General features: G+C 42.6%; 1 protein-coding gene across 4 annotated transcripts in view; it reads left to right on the top strand.

The window, feature by feature from the left end:
* LOC147014365 (uncharacterized) overlaps window positions 1–26,355 on the top strand; it is a 29,804-nt gene extending 3,449 nt beyond the window's left edge. For 2 of the 4 annotated variants that reach the window (XM_085852284.1, XM_085852285.1), the window contains 2 exons: window positions 21,622–21,704; window positions 22,023–26,355. In XM_085852284.1, coding sequence (XP_085708410.1) covers window positions 22,440–24,107 — 1,668 coding nt within the window. In that variant the 5' untranslated portion in view covers window positions 21,622–21,704; window positions 22,023–22,439 and the 3' untranslated portion in view covers window positions 24,108–26,355. Of the gene's footprint in view, window positions 1–19,691; window positions 21,705–22,022 lie in introns of all 4 variants that reach the window. The other 2 variants (XM_085852282.1, XM_085852283.1) reach the window with 2 other exon arrangements.
* Window positions 26,356–26,582: the final 227 nt, after the last annotated feature.

Raw genomic sequence — 26,582 nt, 5'->3', positions numbered from 1 at the left:
TTCATCTAACTTAATATTGACGTCACTGTGGAAACTTTTACTGATACCTTTTGCATTAATTTGGTCTACAAGAATAATGATCAAACGACTGGGATGGTGGGATAGATCAGTAGTGCGAGGCATTTGAGCTGCCTGTTAAACCGATTCAAACTACCTTTCTTGTGTTTTGCCGACAGAGGGCTCCACATCATAACGGAAGGTGATGTTACTCCGGTTTGTGCCTTGACTGCTCTGTCAGTGTGGATGTAAAAACTGCCATGGTACACAGTTTATCGGAATAGGTCTTTGTGCTGGCATACCATGTGAAGACCATATAGACCTTGTCAGATGACACATGACCAAGTAAATGTATACCAGTACCCTGCCATTCGAGTATCCTGTGTATTAGGGTGGTGGGCTTGGGATCCTAGGATCCTGAGTTCAAATCCCACTCGGCTGTTGAATTAATACCAGGTGGGGTTGACTCTGCCTGTCATCCTTCCCAGGTCGGCAAAATGAGTGCCAGCTTGCTGGTATCCTGTGTATCGGAGTGGCGACCCATCCAGGATTGTGCCCAATAGCCAAGGAGACTGCCTCGGCAGCACCAACGCTCTGCACAGAGTATGGTCCCAATGAATGGATGGATTCTTCCTGGTCTCTTCCCTTTATAAGGGATGTCCAACAGTATTAAGCTTCTGTCCTGCCATGATCATGATACTCCTCCACTTCCCCCCTGTCCCCAGACAACTCTCCCCACTCTCCAACCACCTCCACACGATTGATATCACTCGTCACACGATCTTCCCATCTCAACAACGATCTACCTCTTTTCCTCCAACCTTGCTTCCTCAACCTATCCACTCTCTTCCTCCATCCGCACCACGTGTCCAGCCCACTTCAGCCGGCTTTTATCAATCTCCCTGTAAAGCTTATCTGTACACCAATCCCCTCCCCCAGTTCATCCATCCTCCTTCTATCCACCCACTTCACTCCCGCAATCCTCCTGACCCAGTTGTTCTCGCAGACCTGCAACCTCTGTTGTCTCTTTGTCAGTTCCTCCACCTTGAGGCCGTAAAAGTAGGCTGGCATCATACAAGAACGAAAATGTTCCTGTTAAATTATCTTGATATATTTCTGTCTGCTCATATTATTCTCTCAAAACAAATTCAAAATCAGTGTGAAAAGGTTGACATCACAGAAGTTGGATACTCACCCTGTTATTCCAAATACTCCGCACACATTAAAAAGATAATCCCCATTTCGGTCCTACCTGGGCATGCAGACAGAACCAAACCCCAGTTCAGGTATACGTCGCCGCCATGTAATTCAGAGTCTGGGATGTCGTTGGTTCAAACCCCGTCCGAGTCATACTAAACTAACTAAAGACTCAAAATGGTACGTGCTGCTTCCTTACTTGTCGCTCACCATTTAAAAGGATCGAGCGCAGACAAACAATGCTGGGAAGGCAATGGCAAACCACCCAGTATAACCCTTGCCAAGAAACTGTTTTGTTTGCTGATGCAAACAACCAAACAAGGAAGGAAGGAATGACAAAGAAAGAAATGACAAGTTGAAATGAGACCACAATCCAATACAACACACAATTCATCGTGACGTCTTTTGACATTTTCCATCTTAATCCCATAACAAATGAAATACACAATTACACCAACCCACACTACAAATCTACAAATACTTCTAACATGGACATCCTCATAAAATTGTACAATCTATCACCACCTATAACAAAAATGTTTTCATGAAATGTTTTTTCTGACTTGAAAGATTTATAATCCCCTTGGAGACATTTCCACAACAACGTTTTCGACACCATTCCTTGCACCTGTAAATTATATGATATGAAAGGAGAATATGTATAAGGTTTATTTTATTCACAGGAATTACAAAAGAAAAAATTCACAATCAAATAAGAAAATTAAGCCCAGCCCTAACCTCAAACCCCAAACCCAAACTCTAACAACCCAAACCCTAACTTTAACACCCCAAACCCAAATGCTAACACCCCAAACCCAAACTCTAACACCCCAAACCCTAACTTTAACACCCCAAACCCAAACACTAACACCCCAAACACAAACACCCCAAACCCAAACGCTAACACCCCAAACCCAAACTCTAACACCCTAATCCCAAACGCTAACACCCCAAACCCAAACCCAAACGCTAACACCCCAAACCCAAACTCTAACACCCCAATCCCAAACGCTAACACCCCAAACCCAAACGCGAACACCCCAAACCCAAATGCTAACCCCGCAAACCCAAACTCTAACACCCCAAACGCTAACTTTAACACCCCAAACCCAAACACTAACACCCCAAACCCAAACACAAACACCCCAAACCCAAACGCTAACACCCCAAACCCAAACTCTAACACCCTAATCCCAAACGCTAACACCCCAAACCCAAACGCGAACACCCCAAACCCAAACTCTAATACCCCAAACCCAAACGCTAACACCCCAAACGCTAACACCCCAAACCCAAACTCTAACACCCCCAATCCCAAACTCTATGACCCCTGACGATAACACACCAAGCCCAGACGATAACACCCCAACCCCAAACGCTAACACCCCAGACCCAATCACTAACATCCCAAACGGTATCACCCCAAACCCAAACTCTAACACCCCAAACCCAAATGCTAACACCCCAAACCCAAACTCTAACACCCCAAACCCAAACTCTAACATTCCGAACCCAAACTCTAACACCCCAAACCCAAATGCTAACACCCCAAACCCAAACTCTAGCTCCCCAAACCCAAACTCTAACTTTCCGCACCCACGCACTATCACCCCAAACCCAAACGCTAACACCCCAAACCCAAACGCTAACCCCCCAAACCCCAGCACCCCAAACCCAAACCCTAACACACCAAACCCAACCCTAGCCCTCACATTCAAATCCAACTCTAACCCTCACCTCAAAACCCAAACCCAAACCCTCACATTCAAACCCAAACCCAAACCCAAACCCGAACTCTAACCGTCACATTAAAACTCAAACCCAAACCCAAACCCTAACTCTAACTCTAACACCTCAAGTCCAACCCAAATCCTCACATTCAAACCCAAACCCTAACTCACACCCTAATCTCAACCCCAACCCTCACATTCACATTCAAACCAAGCCAAAACCAAACCAAACCAAACCAAACCAAACCAAACCCAAAACCAAACCAAACCAAACCAAACCAAACCCAAAACCAAACCAAACCAAACCAAACCAAACCCAAACCAAACCAAACCAAACCCTCAAAACCCAAAACCAAAAAATGTCAGAAAACCAAACCGAAACCACACCAAACCCAAAACCAAACCAAACCAAACCAAACCAAACCCAAAACCAAACCAAACCAAACCAAACCAAACCCAAAACCAAACCAAACCAAACCAAACCAAACCCAAAACCAAACCAAACCAAACCCAAACCAAACCCAAACCAAACCAAACCAAACCCAAAACCAAACCAAACCAAACCAAACCCTCAAAACCCAAAACCAAACCAAACCCAAACCAAACCAAACCCAAACCAAACCAAACCAAAACCAAACTAAGCTAAACCAAACCAAACCAAACCCTCAAAACCCAAAACCAAACCAAACCAAACCAAACCAAACCCAAACCAAACCAAACCAAACCAAACCAAACCAAACCCAAAACCAAACCAAACCAAACCAAACCAAACCCAAAACCAAACCAAACCAAACCAAACCAAACCCAAAACCAAACCAAACCAAACCAAACCCAAAACCAAACCAAACCAAACCAAACCAAACCCAAAACCAAACCAAACCAAACCAAACCAAACCCAAAACCAAACCAAACCAAACCAAACCAAACCCAAACCAAACCAAACCCAAAACCAAACCAAACCAAACCAAACCAAACCCAAACCAAACCAAACCAAACCAAACCAAACCCAAAACCAAACCAAACCAAACCAAACCCAAAACCAAACCAAACCAAACCAAACCAAACCCAAAACCAAACCAAACCAAACCAAACCAAACCCAAAACCAAACCAAACCAAACCAAACCAAACCCAAAACCAAACCAAACCAAACCAAACCAAACCCAAAACCAAACCAAACCAAACCAAACCAAACCCAAAACCAAACCAAACCAAACCAAACCAAACCCAAAACCAAACCAAACCAAACCAAACCAAACCCAAAACCAAACCAAACCAAACCAAACCAAACCCAAAACCAAACCAAACCAAACCAAACCAAACCCAAAACCAAACCAAACCAAACCAAACCAAAACCCAAAACCAAACCAAACCAAACCGAACCTAAAACCAAACCAAACCAAACCAAACCAAACCAAACCAAACCAAACCAAACCAAACCCAAAACCAAACCAAACCAAACCAAACCAAACCCAAAACCAAACCAAACCAAACCAAACCAAACCCAAAACCAAACCAAACCAAACCAAACCAAACCCAAAACCAAACCAAACCAAACCAAACCAAACCCAAAACCAAACCAAACCAAACCAAACCAAACCCAAAACCAAACCAAACCAAACCAAACCAAACCCAAATCCAAACCAAACCAAACCAAACCAAATCCAAAATCAAATCAAACCAAACCAAACCAAACCCAAAACCAAACCAAACCAAACCAAATCAAAGGCAAAACCAAACCAAACCAAATCAAACCAAACCCAAAAACAAACCAAACCAAACCAAACCCAAAACCAAACCAAACCAAATCAAACCAAACCCAAAACCAAACCAAACCAAACCAAACCAAACCCAAAACCAAACCAAACCAAACCAAACCAAACCCAAAACCAAACCAAACCAAACCAAACCAAACCCAAAACCAAACCAAACCAAACCAAACCAAACCCAAAACCAAACCAAACCAAACCAAACCAAACCCAAAACCAAACCAAACCAAACCAAACCAAACCCAAAACCAAACCAAACCAAACCCAAAACCAAACCAAACCAAACCAAACCAAACCCAAAACCAAACCAAACCAAACCAAACCAAACCCAAAACCAAACCAAACCCAAAACAAAACCAAACCAAACCAAACCAAACCAAACCAAACCAAACCCAAAACCAAACCAAACCAAACCAAACCAAACCCAAAACCAAACCAAACCAAACCAAACCAAACCAAACCCAAAACCAAACCAAACCAAACCAAACCAAACCCAAAACCAAACCAAACCAAACCAAACCAAACCCAAAACCAAACCAAACCAAACCAAACCAAACCAAACCCAAACCAAACCAAACCAAACCAAACCAAACCCAAAACCAAACCAAACCAAACCAAACCAAACCCAAAACCAAACCAAACCAAACCAAACCCAAACCAAACCAAACCAAACCAAACCAAACCCAAACCAAACCAAACCAAACCAAACCAAACCCAAAACCAAACCCAAACCAAACCAAACCAAACCAAACCAAACCCAAAAACCAAACCAAACCAAACCAAACCAAACCCAAAACCAAACCAAACCAAACCCAAACCAAACCAAACCAAACCAAACCAAACCCAAAACCAAACCAAACCAAACCAAACCAAACCCAAACCAAAACCAAACCAAACCAAACCAAACCCAAAACCAAACCAAACCAAACCAAACCAAACCCAAAACCAAACCAAACCAAACCAAACCAAACCCAAAACCAAACCAAAACCAAAACCAAACCAAACCAAACCCAAACCCAAAACCAAACCAAACCAAACCAAACCAAACCCAAACCAAACCAAACCAAACTAAACCAAACCAAACCAAACCAAACCAAACCAAACCAAACCAAACCAAACCCAAAACCAAACCAAACCAAACCAAACCAAACCAAACCAAACCAAACCAAACCAAACCAAACCAAACCAAACCAAACCAAACCAAACCAAACCAAACCATCACATTCAAACTCTTAAATACTGATGGAAGTTGTACACATCTGTCACAAATCTCCTTAAATACTAAACACATGTACACATCCTCGCATTGACGGTGCCTTTTGAGAGCGTCTATCATGAACTTTTAAATATATTCGGACATTTGCTTGAAAGTTTCGAAAAGTTCACGTTACTATTTAAAGATTATTCCATTTAATGTGTTGTAATTTCGTAAATACACTATTTTGTCGTCATGAACGACGACTGTCCATGGCAGGTCTCGCTCTTGGCTCCGTCAAGGCACGTGACGAAATATCGGAAGTTGTTGTTGTTTTTTTTCTTCTTCTTCTTGTTCTTCTTCTTCTGGTGAAGACAAAACCTTTAGGACGCGGCTCTTGGACACATTTGTCCTTGATTTTTTTTTAAACAGCTCAACAAATTTCTATTTTTTTCTTTCAACGGTTAAATTTACATACTGTATATAATTTTAACGGTTCAATAATAATAATACAAGGAGAATACAGTCTTTCAACTCAACAAAGTTGTTTTTTTTTTTCTTCCATTTCTGTCTTGAGAATGAAGTTTCAATTCTTTGTAGATTGAAGAAGTACAAAGGAGGAGATGTATCATAAATATGTCAAAATAATATGTATATACACTATACAGTGCCTCAAGAAAGTCTACACCCCCTTTCAAAATGTTCACCTTTTGTTGACTGATAGCCTGGAATTGAATTGCATTAAATCAGAACTTTTCCCAACCTTTATTTACACATCGTAATCCACAACTTCCAAAAAACAAATTCTACAAATTTCAGAAAATGAATCAAAAATACAAAACTGGAATATCTTGGTTGGATAAGTGTCCACCCCCCCCTCCCTGAGTTAATACTTGGTGGAAGGACCTTTAACAGTTATTATAGCTGTGAGTCTGTTGGGATAGGTCTCTAAAAACTTTGCACACCTTGGTTGTGCAATATTTGCCCATTCTTCTGTACAAAACTGTTCAAGCTTAGACAAGTTGGGGAGTGTTGATGGACAACAATGTTCAAGTCATGCCACAGATTTTCGATTGGATTTAGGTCGTGGCTCTGACTGGGCCACTCAAGGACATTTATCTTTTCGTTCCTTAGCCATTCCAGTGTAGCTTTGGTTGTGTGCTTCGGGTCGTTGTCATGCTGAAAGGTGAACTTCCATCTCAATTTCAGCTTTCTTGCAGAGGGAAGTAGGTTTTCCTCTCGGGTTTTCTGGATTTCGCTCCATCCATTTTCCCTTCTATCCTGACAAGTGTCCCAGTCCCTGCTGATGAGAAACATCCCCATAACATGATGCTGCCACCACCATGCTTCACAATGGGGATGGTGTTCATTGGGTGATGTGCTGTGTTGGGTTTGCATCAAATGTAACGTTTTGCATTTAGGCCAAAAAGTTCCATCTTGGTTTCGTCAGACCACAAAACTTTTTGCTACACGGTTTCAGAATCTCTGGAGCGGTTTTTAGCAGACCTCAAATGGGACTGTATGTGGGATTTTTTGAGTAATGGCTTCCTTCTTGCCACCCAAATGTATATGCCAGATTTGTAGAGTGCTTGTGATATTGTTGTCACATGCCCACAGTGACCAGCCTTTGCCATCAAGGCATGTTGCTCTTTCAAAGTTGCCATTGGCCTCTTGTTGGCCTCTCTGATCAGTTTCCTCCTTGCTTGGTCATCCAGTTTGGAGAGATGGCCTAATCTAGGCCCAGTTTTTGTGATACCAAACACCTTCCACTTCTTAATGATTGGCTTGGCTGCACTCCAAGAGATATTCAAGGCCTTTGAAATATTTATATACCCATCCCCTGATCTGTACCTTTCCACAACGTTAAATCTCAGAGGTCTTTTGAAAGCTCCTTGGTGCTTATGGTTGAGTCTTTGCTGTGAAATGCACTACCCAGCAGAGGAATCCTCCAGTAACAACTGATTTTATTCTTAAATGATTAGAATCACAACAATTTAGCACAGGTGAAGGCCAATTAACTTTTTGTGTGATTTTGAAGGTAATTAGTTACACCTGAGCGAATTTACAATTGCTATTATAAGGGGGGGTGGACACTTATCCAACCAAGATATTCTAGTTTTGCATTTTTAATTAATTTTCTGAAATTTGTAGAATTTGTTTTTCACTTTGAAGTTGTGTGTTACGATGTGTAAATAAAGGTGGAAAAAGTTTGATTTAATGCAATTTAATTCCAGGATATAAGGCAACAAATGGTAAAATATTTGAAAGGGGATGTAGATTTTCTTTGGGCACTGTATGTCTTTATTATCATTATTTTTTGTAAACTATGTCGAGGCTCATGTAAGAGCAAATACACAGAAACATATAACAGGGTGGGAGAGGGAAGCACAAAATAGTGGGGAACAAAGACAATAGGATATCTGTGGCAGGGAGAGGGATTGGGTTTGGTTTACAGGGTAAACAAGATGGACACTTCAGGGATTTTCAGGAAGGAAAGCAGGTAATTTAAAGGAGGTGGGTTTAGGGTGGATTAGCGGGGGTAGAAATGATCGTGGTTTTGGATGGGGGAAGTTATGAGATGGTGGTAAACAGCTGTTTTGAAGACCTGGAGGGAAGAGTGGGAATGAAGAGAGTGTGGGAGTTTGTTCCAGGGGTGGGACAGAAAGAGGAATGAAAGAGTGAAAATGAGCAGTGATTCTTGATTTTTGTAGTTTCAGCAGAATGGGGTTTTTGGCAGACCTTGAGCAACCTGCAGAAATAAGTGTGGGACCGAGCACAGACAGAACAGGCAGGGGCGAGGCCAGAGAGGAGACGGTAGAAGACAGAAAGACCACTGACCTGCCTGCGGTGAGAGAGAGTGAGAGACCGAAAGACTCAGCTTCATCGCAGGCGATACCAATGATCCTAAAAGCCTTGGTTTCCACAGCATGAAGTCGAGCTTGGTGTGAGGCAGGAGCACCACCCCAAAGGCAGGAGCAGTACTCCATCAGACTGCGGATGAAAGCTTTGTAAGTGGTTAGAAGCTCAGGTGTGCCAAGGAAGGACTTTCCACAACGATTTCAAGTAGAAAGGGGAGATAAATCATGAATATGTCTAAAGAATTCCCAGGTCTTCCCAGCACTTTCTTAATATTGCTGAAAAATAATAAATAATCACATTACTTATTTTATAGCAAATTCAATAATGTTACTTGATTAATTTTTTAATCAATTTAACTTACCTCTCATCAAGCACCATCCAACGAAGGATGACATCAATAAGTTTAGAAATCCAAAAGTCTCCACGGTAGAACCCATAAGTAGTCTCCAAAATAGAACTTGCTTTTTGAGTCTCCAAGGTAGAACTCTTCCTGATTTTCCTTAATTTTGTAAGTCTCCAAGGTAGGTCTCACATTGTGAGCCATCTCGGCAGAACACTTTTCCTGATTTTACCGAATTTTGTTCGTCTCCAAGGTTGAGCTCGTATGCTGGGTCATCAAGGTACAATTCGTTTTGAGGGTCTCTAAGGTTAAACTCGTCTGCTGGGTCTTGGTTGTTCAAAAGGTCTTCATACAAATCAATGATTTCACACTGAGTTTTGGGAAGAGTATTTTCATTTTGTATCTCCGATACAATTTTCTCAACATTGTCAAGTTTGAGTCCAATGTATCGATTTGGAAGTGTAAATCAGCATCGGTAGTAAAGAGACTGTTTATCCGAGGCACAATTCAAGAGTAGAGGTTTGGGTGCTGGAGTGAAATGTAAAGCCATTGTTAGAGAACCATGGGAAGATACTTGTGGAAAACATCCTTCAAGCATAGCAAAGAGGAGAGCCATTTCAAATAACTATAACCGCAAAGGTAATTTAGTGCAGTATTTGAGGGAGAACTTGATTGAAGTCGTTCTAATGGATTCTGCAGGTAGGTTTGGTGAGCTGGTAGTGGTGAAGGCTTTTGGAAAAACAAAAAAAAAACAAAGGGGATTTGTGATTGACCAAGTCTTTGAGTTGATGAGGAAGAAGAGACTGTGGCCACAGCTCAGGCTGGAGATGTTTCTGAAGAATATTTAGTCAACATAACGTTGGAGTGGAAATGTGTTTGTGCATTAATTAAGTCACACATGATGTGCAGTAATGAAGTCATGCAGCAAACACCAAGGGTTAATGGCTGTAGTTCCCTTCATGAGTGACATTGATTGTATGAATCAGGGAGAGACCTCACCTGCTTGATGTATTCATTCTAATTAGTCATTCTTTTCACATTCGGAATTATTAAATTCTCATCATGATATTGTGAAGAATGAAATGACAAATTGACAAACATGGACAAAAAGGATGCAAGTGATTAAATGAAGTCTCTGGAAGGTTTAAGTACCTGTAGTTCTGGAGAATGGTGTTTATTTTAAAAAAAATCTTGGCTCGGCCACCTCACCAAACCTAATGTTTCATCTTGCATTCCTGGAGCACTTGGACAACAGAGTGATTAATGATACATCCACTGCCAAACATCGCATCCTCTTCTCCAGCGGCCATTACAACCACTTCGTCCTCTGCACACAAATCAACAAAATCAAAATAAAGACCAATTGCTGCACCATAGTTCGAAGAAGGAAGCCAAACATAACACACGCACGCACACACACACAGGCACACACAGGCACACACACACACACACACCCCACCCATCCACACCTATACATGTATACACAAGTACTGTACATCTATTCTAATAAATGTCAGTGTGTGTGTGTGTGTGTGTGTGTGTGTGTGTGTGTGTGTGTGTGTGTGTGTGTGTGTGTGTGTGTGTGTGTGTGTGTGTGTGTGTGTGTGTGTGTGTGCGCGCGTGCGCGTCAGTGTCTCTGTCTCTTCCATAACTCCAAAACCATGAAACCTAGCATTCTGAAACTTTGCATAAGGGAACTTCAAGGGAGTGTAAGAGTGAAAATTTGGTGTTTGGGTTAATTAAAACACCCCCTTTGAAAATAATAAACGGCCTTATTTAATTATATCCCTTATCAGGTGCATCCTCAGCCACCTTGCTCTCCCTGGGGTCTTAAGGCGTATCCTACGTAACCTCGCTGGGGTTTGAAGCCACCATGTTTTTTGGCCTGCTCAACCATACCTTGCCTTGGAACAGGCCGCAATGACTTGTTAATGATAAATTTTTGTTTTTCGACTTTCCTCACTCATATTATCGAATGCATGTTCATCATCGCTACGAATCGCTGGGTATATTGCAATGCTTATAAACACCAGGAGACGCCAGTGTTCGTGGCTTTATATCATTTCTGCACATGCAATAACCTCGAGAACCTTCTAAACTAAGCTGAATTACAAAATTTAAGCTCCAGAAGCGAACTTAGCAGCAGTTCTGACTCCTATAAAAGTGTTCATTTGTCCAATTATGACATATTTAACATTTTGAGCATCTCTGGGAGATGTATGTTTAATATGCCAGTTCGGTAATTGCTAATCGCTTACCAAGCGAGCCGTTTATTATCAATCGTTTTGTTGGAGTGCTTTCTTGAGTGCTTAAAGGTCCCATGACACCCAAAAGTACTGAAATTGCATACATACATATATATATATATATATATATATATATATATATATATATATACACATATATATATATTATATATGTCCTATAGGAGTTTTTCATCTTGATTTCAGATCTGACAATGTTTTTTTCACAATACTCGTTCTGTAAAATGTAAAATTAAAAAAACAAACCTCTTCGGGAACGCCCCTAAAAATTCTACTGAAAGGGGTATAACCCACATGACGTCAACTGCAGGACGACAAAGGCTGTTTACTGTTTACAAAGCAGGACGACAAATTACTCGGGTTGGTGGTCTACGTGATTGTATTGGCTCCCTGTGTGTTTACACATTCGATTGATCGACTCAATAGCTTCGTTCATTTCTGCTTTAAAAAAAATCAAACAGTTGGTTTTGAATCATGGATGACATGGACTTTGATTTGTCTGAGAGCAACAGTGAGTGTGAGAGACATGAAGGATTTTGGTCTGAATCACATGGAGAATTATCGGATAACGTCATCGCGGGAGGTGAAGTTCAGACAGCTGGAAATGAAATACGGCCGTACCAGTTCGAGCCCGAAGCAGGACAAGCAGAGGAAACTGGCGATGAAATTCCCGGCGGTCATGATGATCGGGAGGACATCGAAGGAAGACTTGGCAATAACAACTGGTTAGACTAAATCCTATTTGTAATTCAATAATGTAAATTGTACTTGCATACTGCTCAATATCAGAAATATTTTAGTGACGTGACGTGACCAGCGCAGCGCAGCGGGCATGTTGCTCCGCGGCAAATTAATCACAAGCAAGGCCGGCGCATGTCATCGGCCGTATCTCTCTGCGCATAAAACGAAGCAATCTCGCTGTCCGGATACGATGAAAACTTGTGTGCAGAACACGCCTTGTGACACAGTTGTCTAGAGTAGTCCGATAAATCTGACGTTCTGTTGTATTTTTATTTATTTTATTCCTACTGTCGTCATGTAGCACCAGTAGAAAACAATGAAGAAAGAGAATAATAAAAGAAAGCTACAGCACGTCAGATTTATCGGACTAGTCGGACGGACGACGGATTTATCGGACTAGTCGGACGGACGACGGATTCATCGGACTAGTCTAGACTCTAGAGTTGACAAGTAACTTGTATTAGCATGCACACAATGTACAAGTCAATGTGTAAGAGTCCCGAGGCCATGAGGCCGTGTAATAGGACAGATAAATTTGTCTTTCATAGTTGTGCCAACATATTTTTCCCTGTTCATTTATTGCAGCATTTTGGCTAATTGTTACTGAATAGGAAGCCAATGGAAGCAGTACCTTCACTTTAGAATAAACCCATGTATGTCGATTGCAGCCATACCTGGCTTGCATGTATGTGGAATCGTACCTATCCCAGCAGGCTGGTTTCAACGAACAATTCAATAAGCTGCAAAATGTGGGTGCAGGCTTTTCACATTGTTTGATTTTAAAATTATCTCCTTGCGCCTTGAAATGATGCAATATTAATGGTTAGTATTTTACTTGTAGGTCCCTGTAATTTTTTTTTTTAATGGAAAGGTTAAACAGTCACATTTTATATTTTGTGTACATGGTATAGCCCTTTATTGTGCATACATGTATTGGATTTGTACACGACTACGACAAGGTAGTAAAGGGATAAATAATTGCCTCGTGATTGTTGTGCATTCACGGCTCAGAAGCATAATTTCTTTTCCACGAAACAATCACAGGAATTAAGACGATCAGTGAGATAGCAAACACATGTGTACAATACATTTGTACGTACTTTATATGGTGTGCGACATCGAGTCAATCCACTCTGTGCGAGATTCTGCAGATGACGTCAACGCTGTGGTTCGCTGAAGTCAACTTTTTTGAGGGGTGGGGCACAGCAAATTGTGAAAAGCACCAGAAATGTTCGAAATATTGGTCTAATTATCGCATTTTTTATTTTAAAAAGAAACATGGGTGATTTCTTCATGAGGAAGGTCAAGTTAATATATAAATAACCAGAAAGTTTTGAGTGTCATGCGACCTTTCAGCCACTTGGCGAGCGCTCTACAGCAGGATTTATTTTAAGGAAATTTTAGAACTGCACAAATCTTTGAGGCAGGTGCCATGGCCCAGTGTTTGAGATTCTCTGAGTCCGAGAAGCATTTGTAATGGCTATTTTTTTTTTTAACATTATAAAGATTTTAAGTTCCTTTGTATCCTTTGACAAGTTACACAACACAGGATGACTCACTGGAGTCTCTAAAATTAGAAAATATATATCTAGTCTAATATATATCTAATATACTAAAAAAAAAAATATTTATATATATATATATATATATATATATATATATATATATATATATATATATATATATATATATATATCTAGTCATATAAACACAGTGTTTTAAGTTTTAACCATCTTAGTATTTGACAAAAATTTTAAAAAAAGTACTAATCAGCATACATTTGTGTTTGTAAAATTAAAAATATACTTCTTGTCAAATAAACAGTAAATAAAGGTACTTTTGCTTTTCAGTATCATGGTCATGCATTGACTTCGTGTTTCTTTATATGACATTGGAGTTTTTATTCTAAATTTTAGAACTGCACAAAATTGGATTTAGAACTGCACAAGTAGGGGTTTACTGCACGTTAAAATAGACCCTGCTCTACAGTATTCACACTGTTGCTGGACACGAAATTGATCGACTTGAACAAAGTTCACGGGCCACTGACGTGCGTTGACCATGTGTAGTTCTGGGGTGCAACAGATGGTGGGGGGCTGGCTCTCTGAAAATGTGAAATTTTATTTTCCACGACGTTTCCCCTTTTTGTCCTATCTTCCATTATATGACCCATCACTTTGGCAAAGATAAATACAAATAAAAATTAAACGTTTCGTTTTTAAAAGTTTCTTCAAATGTTTCGTGGAGTGCTTGGTGAAGCCACTTGGCGTGCGTTCTTCAAGCTTCAATGGCGATACCGTGGTTCTATACCGGAGATAGGAAGGCAATATCAATCATATGATCACAAAGAGTAAAAAATGTTTTCAGTTGTTATGAAGTAATGAATCTTCACATCACGGCAGGAAAGCAGAAAGGTACACATGCTCACTCTAAGCTGCTTAGTTTGGGTTTGAATCCAGACCCAGCTATAAACTGTCATCCCAGTGTTTAACAGGCAGGGTGATTAATCATCGTGTGTGCCATCTCTCGGATGGATGTTAAACTGGACGTCTCATCTGTCGGAATCCCTTTTCCCCTCCCCGCTCTCTCCTCTCTCACTCCTCTGCCTCTCCACCGCTACCCACCCATCACTCTCCCTCCAAACCCTTCCCCCTCTCTCCCACCCCTCATCTCAAGTCTGAACTCCTAAACCCGTCTCCCTACTAATCTCAAGTGTGAACTCTCAAACCTGTCTCCCTACTCCAAATCCTGGTGGCGTATCGTTAAGTCCGTTTCTGATGTATGTACCCCCTCCATCACCTCCCTCACCTCAAATGGCCACACAGCTGACACTGCACGTCAAAAGGCTGAAAGCCTAATCTCTGTGTTATCTTCTAAATCTTGTGTCCCAAACCCATTGCTTTCTGTACCCACCTTACCCAGTCACACCCAACTGTCCCTGGACTCTGTATCCTTTTCTCCTGACAAGGTGGAGAGCTTGCTTTCAAACCTCGACACAGATTCTGCAACCGGTCCAGACGGCATCAGCCCACGTGTCCTAAAAACCTGCTCCGCTGCTCTTGCTCACCCTCTCTCTGTTTTATTCACCCTTTCATTTGCTCAAGGTCATCTGCCATCTGCTTGGAAATCAGCAAATATTACCGCGCTACATAAAAAAGGTGCAACAACAGACCAATCAGCCTTCTCCCAATCATCAGCAAGGTAATGGAATTCATCATTGCTTCCGACATCAAATCCTTCCTCTTCACCAATGGCTTGATTTCCGATCATCAATTTGGATTCAGACCAGGTCACTCAACCTTGGATATGCTGTTTCTGCTTTCCAAACAATGGATGGAGGAACTCAATGCCAGACATGAAATCAGAGCCATCTCCCGAGACATATCGCGTGTCTTTGATACGGTCTCGCATCCTGCCCTGCTCACCAAACTCTATTACTATGGTATCCAAGGACATCTCCACTCATGGCTCACAGGCTTCCTTTCCTGTCGCAGTCAACGTGTGGCCCGAAATGGAGTTCTCTCATCCCCTCTTCCTGTCCAGGCTAGTGTTCCTCAATGCAGTGTTCTGGGCCCTGTTCTTTTTCTGGTTTTCATCAATGATCGATCCGACTCTCTGTAAAATCCTCTTTATCTCTTTGCTGATAACTCCACCCTCTGCTGTACCATCTGTCATCCCTCAGATCGGCAAGCAGCAGCTTCTTCACTCTCTGAAGATCTGGATAAAATCACAAGCCGGTCCAACACATGAAACACGTCTTTCAATCCTGACAAATCTCACACTCTTACGATATCTCTCCAAAAGGACCATCTGGAAAACCCACTCATATACTTTCTCAACAATCCTCTTGAAGAAGTCCTTTCATTCAAACTTTTGGGCCTCACTATCTGCCATGATCTTTCCTGGGAAAGCCACATTTCGAAGCTGTCCTCCAAAGCCAGTCACCGACTTGGCATCCTCTGTCATGCAAAGTCCTTCCTTGGCCCACCTGAGCTCCTGACCACATATAAAGCTTTTATCCGCAGCCTGTTGGAGTACTGCTCTCCCCTCTGGGCTGGTGCTCCCATCTCCCACCTTTCTCAGCTTCACGTTCTTGAAACCAAGGCATTTAGGATCATTGGTATCTCACATGATGAGGCTGCGTCTTTGGGTCTCTCACCCTCACCAGAGGCCGGTCGGGAGTCTTTCTGTCTTCTACCATCTCCTCTCTGGCCTCGCTCTTCCTGCTCTGTCTGAGATACATCCTACCCCCCCTGGCCCCCCCCATATTTCTGCAGGGCGCTCAAGGTCTGCCAACAATCCCCTTCTGGTAAAACTACCACAATCAAGAATCACTGCTCACCTTCACTCTTTCATTTCTCGTTTTTTTTTCCCCACCTTTTTACAAGCTCCCACATTCTCTTCAATTCCACTCTTCCCTCCAGGTCTTCCAAACAGCTGTTCACCACCATCTTTTATCTTCCCCCATCCAAAACCATGATCTTTTCTACCCCCGCTTATCCACCCCAAACCCACCTCCTTCAAATTCCCTGCTTTCCTTTCTGAAGGTCCCTGTCGTGGAAGGACCTGAAAGCTGCTATTGTGCCCATCTTGTTTACCCCATCCCTCTCCCTTCCACAGAACTCCTCATGTCTCTGTCCCCCACTGTTTTTTCCTTCCCTCTCCTGCTCCTCTTGTTGTGCATTTGTGTGTGTTAGCTCTCATATGAGCCTCGACAGTGTATACAATTTTTTATATATATATATTTTTAGCTCAGTGGTGGACGCTCTAATCGAGGTATTATCATTGTCCTCTACCAGCACATTGACCATCAATTTCAATGCACCTGCAGCAGCACAATGTGAGGACACGGATTTCGCGAGGTACCGCTGCAACCGGTTCACTTCCATTTCGCGAGTTACCAGTCCCAAGGACAAACACTAACCTCGTGTGTGATATGTCAACGGCACTGTCATGCCCTTTCATTCCTGTGGCATTGTGTTGTAGTCATCGACACTTCAAAATGCCGCTTTTTTCACTCATGCGTGCATCCAGGTATTCGAGCAACCCAGCGACTCATCGTCACGCGCTATGTCTGGCCACGCATCAATGACGACGTGCATCCTTGGGCTAAGGAATGATTTCAAAGTCAACGCTCCAAGATCCAATGTCATAGTGTCGCACCACTCGGCGGCTATTCAACACCAAATAGGCATTTTAACAGGGTCTGTGTGGATCTTGTTGGTCCCCTACCACCTTCAAACTGCACCCGATATTGACTGACTTGTGTTGACCACTTCACCGAGTGGCTGGAGGTGATACCAATAGCTGACATCTCCTCACCTACCATCAGGGGGACCCACATTTTGGTGTTCCATCAACAATCATTATCAGGGAAGTGAGTTCAAATTGGCTCCATTTCACGAGCTGACTAAACTCCTGGGTGAACCACAGCTTATGATCCAGCAGCGAATGGTATGGTGGAGCATTTCCATCACCAACTCAAATCTTTCCTGAAAGCGCATGACAACTCCAGGCACTCGACCAATGTCGTACCAATAGTGATCCGTCCTGCTTGGTACTTGAGCTGCTCTAACAGACCACCTTGGATGCTACACTGCTTCACCTTCCTGGAGAAAGGACACCTTACCCGACACCACTAACTATGTCAACCAACTTTGTTCGGCCATGCAGGGCCTCAGGGCAACACCTACATGTACACATTTGTCACACTTGTTTTTTTTATTCCTCAGGAATTTTCTACGTGCACCCGCATATTCATACAATGTTACGCTGTCCATAAACCCTTGCAGCAACCTCATGACGGACTTTACAAAGCTCTACAATGCTCCAATAAGACCTTCCTACTCTTATATTAATGGTCGTTGAGATACAGTCTCCATAGATCGCTTGAAACTTGCTTTTCTTCACGCAGCACCAGCGCCGACCCTCACACTGACCAACGGGTCGACACCTACTACAACCAGGGGTGGACTCAGCAGTCAGGCATTTGGGCACCGACAGAGGGCCCGGGCCATCAAAGGGCCCTTGCTCAAAAAATAAATAAATAAATCGATAATACAATTATAAATAAACAGGCAAACAGACATAATATGTATGTGTGGGAAAATTATGTGCCCAGACCAGGAATCGAACCAAGGTGCTCTGGTCCGGTTCACCAGAGGACCTGGGTTAGATTCCTGGTCTGGGCACATAATTTTCCCACAGATACATATTAAATCTACAATATTAAATGTCTGTGTGTGTGTGTGCGCACGCGCGTGTGTGTGTGTGTCAGTCAGTGTGTATGTCTCCTCCATCACACCACAACAATGAAACCGAACAGCCTGAAACTTTGCATGCATAATGAGGGAATTCCAAGGGAGTGCAAGAGTGAAAATTGTGTTTGAATAAATTAAAACACCCCTTTTGAAGATAATTAACGCCCTTATTTAATTACATCCTTTATCAGGCACATCCTCGGACGCCTCACTCTCACCGGGGTCTTAGTTCGCCATTTTGTTCGGCCTGCTCAATCATGCCTTGAATATAACAGGCCCCAACTGTTTATTAATGACAAAGTGCTCAAAATGTTGTTTTTTTCACTTTCCTCACCGACATCATCGAATGCCTGATAAACATAACTACGAATCGCTGAAACATTGTTTTTGTAAGTGCTGTAGTTTTCAAATTAGGAGCTTGGAGCGATTTCATGCATTATATGATGCGATTTTCCATGATCTACTCTCACCGACTAATTAAAGTATATAATACAAATATTATTTGAGTTTTGAGGATTGGATCATGTGGACTAAATAACTCAAAAATCTGGAGTGAAATCTGAAAACGTTCAGAAATCGGTGATGTTTAGTTTTTTTGCGGGAATGTGCCATGACCAAACTGATCTAATCAACATGCTATCATTTGCCAAGCCAGCCGTTCCTTATCAACCATTTAATTGGAGCGCTTTCTTCAGTGCTTAAGCCACTTGCCAAGCGCCCTCCAGTCGATAGTGGTACAGTTCGTGTCCCAATCAGGACGTGCAGTCGGGAGTTGCTACAATGTAGAGGTACATATATGGGTATATTTGGATCTGGAGAGGGACTAGTATATGCTGTTGTGTAATATCGTGAAAATTTTGGGTTAATTTTTGCCAACCTAATTTTTTAGTGACGATGGACCATAAATTTATCAAAAATTCTGGTTGGCATATTTTTGGCCACCATCTTGGATTATTGGCGGCCATCTTGAAATTGGCGAGGGTAAAACACATTTCCAACCATATCTTTACCTCTGATAGAGGTATTTACATGATATTAGTGTCTAAATGTATGTTTTAGAGGGCTAGCAATCATTTGTCATACTTCATAAAGGTCTAAATATAAAACTTGACAAGGAAATTGTCAATAATACTGTCTACTACTGGTGATGTACAATAATAATACTGGTGATGGAAATAATTGTCATTTTTTAGCTTATAGCAGCAGCCAAAATAATGAAATTTTATTATGTTCTTTTTTGATATTTCATAGCTGTTGTCATGACCTAATTTGACTATTTTCCCATAAATACCTATTATCACGTTTAATATTTATTAAATATTTGTTTCTGCTTTTTTTCAGAATATAGCTACAACAGCCTGAAGAAAGATGGGAGAGCCACCTACAAAAAGATCACGCACCAATACAAACTATAAACCGTGCATTAAATGTCAAAAACATAGCAGTGATTTGTTGAGACAACACCCAAAATATTCATCATATGAAAAATTTCTGCATTCTGTCCATCGTAGGGCTGATTTAGGTGAACTGGAATTCCTTGGAATTCATAACCGTCTGGGTGATATAACTGCAGAACAGCTAAAGGACCAACATGCGAAGTGGCATGCTCCATGCTATGCAGAAACTACTAACGTCACAGACATTGGAAGATCGAACAGGCGGTATGAAACAGCCCTCGCTATACAGGACTCTACCCAGCTAAAGCGAAAGAGAGGTCGCCCTATATCTTGTAGCTCTACATAATCTTCTTCTCCACCAGTACGATGCACACGTTCCCAAATAAGGAAGTTCAATAAAGCTGAGTGCTTCTTTTGTCAGGGTAATAATACAGATGTCAAAGTCAAAATGTTGGTGAAAAAATGGCAGTGATTGTGCAAAAATGCAACAATGATGAGTGGAAGGTGAACTACAGTGAATTGATAAATTCAAAGGACCCACTTTCTAGAGATTTGATGTATCATAATACCTGCCTGGCAAATCAGTGGAAAAAAATACAACCTGGTCAAGCAACCAGTTGCAGAAAAAGACCAAAAGGATTCAGATGATTCTGTAAATTTCTTGGCTGCAGAAATTGAGTTTTACAGTTGCCTTGCAGATAAGCTCAGCTCTGGTGAATATATAGGCATTGATAAAGTACAACAAGATTATGACAGTATGATGATGATGTATGGTTTACACAGAACTACCACTCGTGCTGCAATGAAGGAAATTATTGAAAAGAATATCGATGATGTGGAATTCACACACCCATGTGACCGCACTAAACCATCACTAATTTACTCAAGTAAGGCACGTGAGGCTGCTGCAGATAATGCTGCAAACAAAACTGAAAGACAAGATGTACAAGCAATGTTTACTACTGCAAAAATCATACGGAGAACAATAGAACAGAATAATAGCTTGAAATTTAAAGGTTCCTTGGTTGGTGAAACTATTGTTCCTGAAGAGTTAAGTTTATTGTTGGGTTGGATAATTCAAGGACAGAGCACGGCCCAGTCAAATGTACGGTCTGAAAGTATCAGACATTCATGCAGTAACATATCACAGCAGATGATGCAAGCTTACAGATCACACAGACAGGTTACATACAAACCCAAATCAGATTCCTCTGTGTTTCGCAGTGGCACTGAAACTCCTCTGACATTGGGCATGTCCCTGTATTACTATCATGCCATGCAGAGTAAGAAGATTATTGATGCTGTATCCCATGCTGGTGCAGGAGTGTCATACCAGCACACACTTCAGCGTGTTTCACAGATAGCTTGCGCAGTGAAGAATAACATGGAAGAACATGGTGGAACACATTCGCCGAGCTCATCTACAGTGCCATGTGTGGCAGGAAGTATTTGTTCCAAAGCCCTGTCGTCTTGACCCAACAAAAGCTTGGATGGTATCGAGAATCTACCAGTGAACTGAAACCAATTCTGTCCAAAATGCCTCCAGCCCCTGAATCAGTTACAGAATTGGTGAGGTGTGGTTACAGCAAAAGTTTGTGTAATGCTCGTTGTTCTTGCAAGCAAAACAATTTAGAGTGCACAGAATTGTGCAAGTGTGAAGCCAATCCAGAGAGCTGTATGAATACCCAACAGGACTGCATGTCAGATCAAGAAACTGATTCAGATGAATAACTGTTTTCGCACTTTAAATTTCTTCATATAAGGAAAAATTGCTAATTCAACCCTTAGGGGAGACCGGGGCTAGATGGAACATGGGGTAGGTTGAAACATTGCATCTACCAATAAAATCGTTTGCTACATCTCTTCCATTTCAGCCTATCACACTTCCTGTCTTACGTGCCCTTTCAGCCATTTTGTTCCATGTGAAGAAGGCCACTAGACAAGAACACCAGATGAGGTTTGTTGATTTTTCCATTACTCAGTAAATTTTAAGCATGCAAAACATCTTGTTCTGTAACTGAAGCTTCACATTGCAGTATTTGTCAGTTATCACATGTGGCAAGAACATCGATAGATCTTACTAAGTGTGGTTGTCTTCAGACTCCATATGCAATCGGTTTGTTAATCAGCCATGATGAAATGTAAATGAGCAGCTGGGGCTAATTGAAACAATTCAACTGGGACAAGTTGGAACATGTTCCAACTAGCCCCAGACACCTTTTATAGTCTGATAATGTATATAATTCTTCCTGAAGCTTTTTGCTTTTTCTTTCAGAATGCTTGTGGATGGTTTTCATTGGAGCGTGTCAAATGGCAATATTTATCCACAACTATTGAACCGAGAGAGTGGAATAAGAAGAAAGTGTGGGACCAGTGTTGAGACCAACTACATTCGAATTTCCCTCACTAAACTATTCTATTCAGAACCTGATGATGAATGTCAAACCAGTATCATCTTCCTGATGATTAACTTGATTGGCAGCCATACTTACTTTGGTGCAAAATGCAAGGAAGCTTTGATCTACATCCTTTCTAATCAGATTAATGGGCCAGATGATTATCCACTGTCTGTTCTGGAATGTGCCAAAAATTTCATGAGAATTGTAGAACCACTGACACGCTGTGATCACATTTACATTTGTCCAGACTATAACTTGTTGTGTCAGTGTGTGGATGACCTGATGTAATCAAGATGGTACGAAAGTATACAAGAAAAACACAGAATGCCAGTACTGCTCCAGATGTAATGATTCGTGCTGCAAGACAGGTGATAGACAGCAAGATACCATGTAGAACTGTTGCCAAAGAGTTTGACATTCCACATGTTACTTTGCGACGATACTGTCTCAAACTGAAGGGAATGAACACTGAAAATGCAGGCGAGTTTCCAGATGTTCGTGTTGGATACTGGAATGGGAAGCAAGTGTTTGACAGTGTTGAAGAAGAGATGCTTGTTTCCTACATTTTGAAAGCATCACAACTGTACTATTGCCTTGCACCAAAAGAGCTTAGAAGTTTGGCATATGAATTTGCACTCAAAAATAATAAGAACATGCCTGAGAATTGGAAGGAAAACAGATCAGCTGGACCAGATTGGCTGTCCGGTTTTCTAAAGCGACACACAAAAATCTCCATCAGAACTCCAGAGGCAACATCCCTCAGTCGGGCAACAAGTTTTAACCAACACAATGTTAAGTCGTTCTTTGACAATTTGGAGACAGTGATGACAAGGCATAAAATTCAGTGTAAGGACATTTGGAATATTGATGAAACAGACTGCACAACAGTGCAGAAACCAAGCAAAGTTATTGCAGGGAAGGGTGTAAAACAAGTTGGTGCTATGACCCCTGCAGAACGTGGAGCTCTTGTCACTGTATGCTGTGGGGTCAGTGCACTTGGCAATTCCATACCACCAATGTTTATATTTCCCCGTGTCAACTTCAAGGATCACTTTATTGGGGATGGACCCGAAGGATGCATAGGTGCAGCACACCCATCTGGATGGATGACTGGTCCCAACTTTCTAGTTTTCTTACAGCATTTTGTCAGTCATGTCCGCCCCACACCTGAACATCCAGCTTTGATACTGCTGGACAACCATGAATCGCATATCAGTCTAGCTGTACTGGATTATGCAAAAGAAAATGGAGTAATTATGCTATCGTTTCCTCCCCACTGCTCTCACAAGCTTCAACCCCTAGATCGCAGTGTGTACTTTCCTTTCAAGAAGTTCTACAACAGTGGTTGCGACAGTTGGTTAATGCAACACAAGGGAAAGACAATGACCATATACGACATACCCAGCATTGTGAGCTATGCATTTCCAAAGGCCATGACCCCAAGCAACATCAAGGCTGGATTTCAGGTGACGGGAATATACCCATTTGATCGCAACACGTTTGGAGAGGAACACTTCTTGCCATCCAGTGTAACAGACCGCCCAAACCCAACAGCTTCAGCCACACATACAGCAGATGTTGAAAATACACTCCCGAGGGAGACCTTCAGTGAAACCGTATTACCATCAACATCTCACACCACAGAAACACAAGATGCTGAGAAGTCTGTCAGACCTCCTTTCTCGCCCGAAGATGTCCGTCCATTTAAAGTAGCAGGACCACGAAAGAATACATTTGGAGGCCGTAAAAAAGGTGCCACAAGAATTCTAACAGACACCCCAATCAAGGAACAAATCAGGCTGGATGCTACAGAAAGTCAGAAACGAAAGAAACAGATGCCAGCGAAATGCCCAAAGAGAAATCTCTTAGAAGATATCCTGAGAAAAGACAAGGAGCCTGATTCATCTGAAGAGTCTGATGACATGATTCTGGAATCCCACAACAGACTAAAAGTGATATAATTTTTAAGTTGGTGACTCAACATCATGATTAAGGTAATGTAGTTGGAGTTCAATGTGGCCAGTGTGTAATTATACATATTTAGAAATGAACATCATCAAAATTCAACTATTATTGGTCGAGATATGGGCAGTAATGTGTTTTTATAGAGCAAATTTCAAGATGGTGGCCAGTAATCCAAGATGGCTGCCAAAAAAATGTCAACCTGAATTTTTGATAAGTTTATGGTCCATAGTCACTAAAAAAATTAGGTTGTCAAAAATTAACCCAAAATTTTGACGATTCCCCAAATGACAACACATCAGCATATACTAGACTCTCCGTGGGTGTGTGCATACCGGCATGCTTGGTTACGGGTGCCATGGTGGCAAAGTTTCATACCATATCTGATGGAGGTTTTAACTTTTGACCTCAGCAACGTACAAGAGATCACATTTTCTTTTGTCCTCCTGACCATTTCTAAAGCAATTGGTTATTTTTTTGACTCGAGTGTGCTTTACAAAGGCTCTATGGTTTCTCTTTGTGAGTTCAATGCAAAATATATTTGATAACACCCGATTTCCGAGTCGTTCGCTGTATTAGCGTGTTTTCTAAATTTCAGAGCCAAATTTTATTCAACCCATCACATGACCATTGGCTGCTTTCCCGCCACCCCCCTAGTATTCCCGTCAGTGAAGCAACGGGTGCTATTGATGGTGGTATATATTGTTGCGGTTGTGGAAATTCGCAAACCACCATTCAGGTCCCGTAGGTGAGATATCTCTGTAAGTACATGTGTAGTTAGCCCCAAATCCGTTGTTTAGAGGGAAGAAATGTGATTCATTCGGGCTGCGACGCTTTGAGACAGCCGTTTTTCTGTTCTATCTTTATTTTGAACCAACCACGCTCCAACCATCACACAACAACAACAACGCCAACAGCCACGATCTTTACCTTCACAACTCGCTCCTGCAAACATCGCATCACCGCCATTCCAAACGGCACCATGGCCATAAACCACCACCATAAACCCTCCACCACCTTCACCTCTCTCCTTCTGCGGCCATTCCCGCACCACCTGTGAGCACCGAGCGTCAGGCTGTCCTGGGCTCGTACAAGGTATGCGCCGAGCCGCGAGTGCAAAATGTGGCCTTTCCGAGGAGAATTCGGATCAGGAATGCTACACGCCCACTTCTGATCCGTCCAATCAGCAATCGCGGGGCGGTTTGGCCCTGCTCCCATGCACGTCTGTGTGGAATCGAGATATGCAAATTCTAGGATCAGGGGAGATTCACGCCCCTTTTTCTCCGTCCAATGTGCGAGCGTGGCTCCGCCCCCGAGCTCGTTCTGATCTGGAAATTTGCATACGGGTTCTCCTGACGGCCTATAAAGTGCCGAGCGCAAGGCGAATCTGGGCAGAGTCAGTTTGGAAGAGCGGAGAGTAGCAGAAAAGCGAAGAGAGCTTTGGGCAGAGTCGGTTTTGGAAGAGCGGAGAGTGGCATAAAAGCGGAGAGAGTTTTGGGCAGAGTCGGGTTGGAGCGCGGAGCACGGAGTAGAGTCGGGAGTCGGGAGGCGAGGGCGTCCCGGTGGTTTTCGGCAGTCGGCTAAGGAGAATTGGGGGAAGAGTCCGAGGAGCTCGGGTCCGAGGCAAGGAAGACGGCGGTCAGCGACGAGGTCGCGGTGGAATCGCTCGTCACGGGACCCAAGCAAGCCAGCTATACTCTTTCCCCAGAGCATCAACAATTCCCCCCCCCTTTTTCCCCCGCGCTGAGATAGTGTGAAAAGGGGGCCCCGTTCCCACCCCACTCCAAGCGGTGCCAACGAAACCTGCGAAGGAGCACGAAGTCGGGGCACCGCCGCGCTGCCACATTTGCGGCTCATCACAAAGACACGGATAGGATCCACCCGGTCTCGCGGACCTGACCGCTCTTTCAGGTCCCGCGCAAATATTGGCCCACAGGCCCCCTCTGCCTCCTTGTCTTTGAGAGTGGCCTTTTCTTTTGTTTCTGTGCAAACGTGTGTGTGTGTGGCGCCGGTCTGGTGAAGTAAAACTGTTAAGTGTTGCCGTGTGTCGGTCTTATTCGGTAGTATCTCTGCGTCATTGTTTCTTTTGTTACATTTGCTTTATGTGCATTCTGTTTGGCTGTATTTGTGTGCTCTCCGTGTGCCGCGGAATAAATGTGCATTATGTTGAACTGTTTTCCCGTTTCGCTTCGTCTTTTCTTTAATTGAATCTCCATCTTGCTTCACGTAAAGGGTTGGTAGTGGGCTTAATACGCCCGATAATTAATCGGAACCGTCGAGGCCGACGATAACACCGCTCGGTTATCCCGATAGTACGGAACGGATCGATTAAGCGGCCCGTGTCCGGAGTCGACCTGCGGCGAGGTGCGATCGCCCGGTCTACCCTCCGCGTGGGTACTTAGGTAGGTCGAGTTTGGCGAACAACCCTATCCCACGCGGGGGGCCGATTGGCACGATCGTGGTGAGGCCAAAAG

The sequence above is a fragment of the Eptatretus burgeri genome, chromosome 13 (assembly GCF_056783735.1).
Source record: "Eptatretus burgeri isolate ZD-2024b chromosome 13, Ebu_testis_v1, whole genome shotgun sequence".
Classification (NCBI taxonomy): Eukaryota; Metazoa; Chordata; class Myxini; order Myxiniformes; family Myxinidae; genus Eptatretus; species Eptatretus burgeri.
Note: the sequence above shows the minus strand (reverse complement) of the source record. Positions and strands in the feature narration are given on the sequence as shown.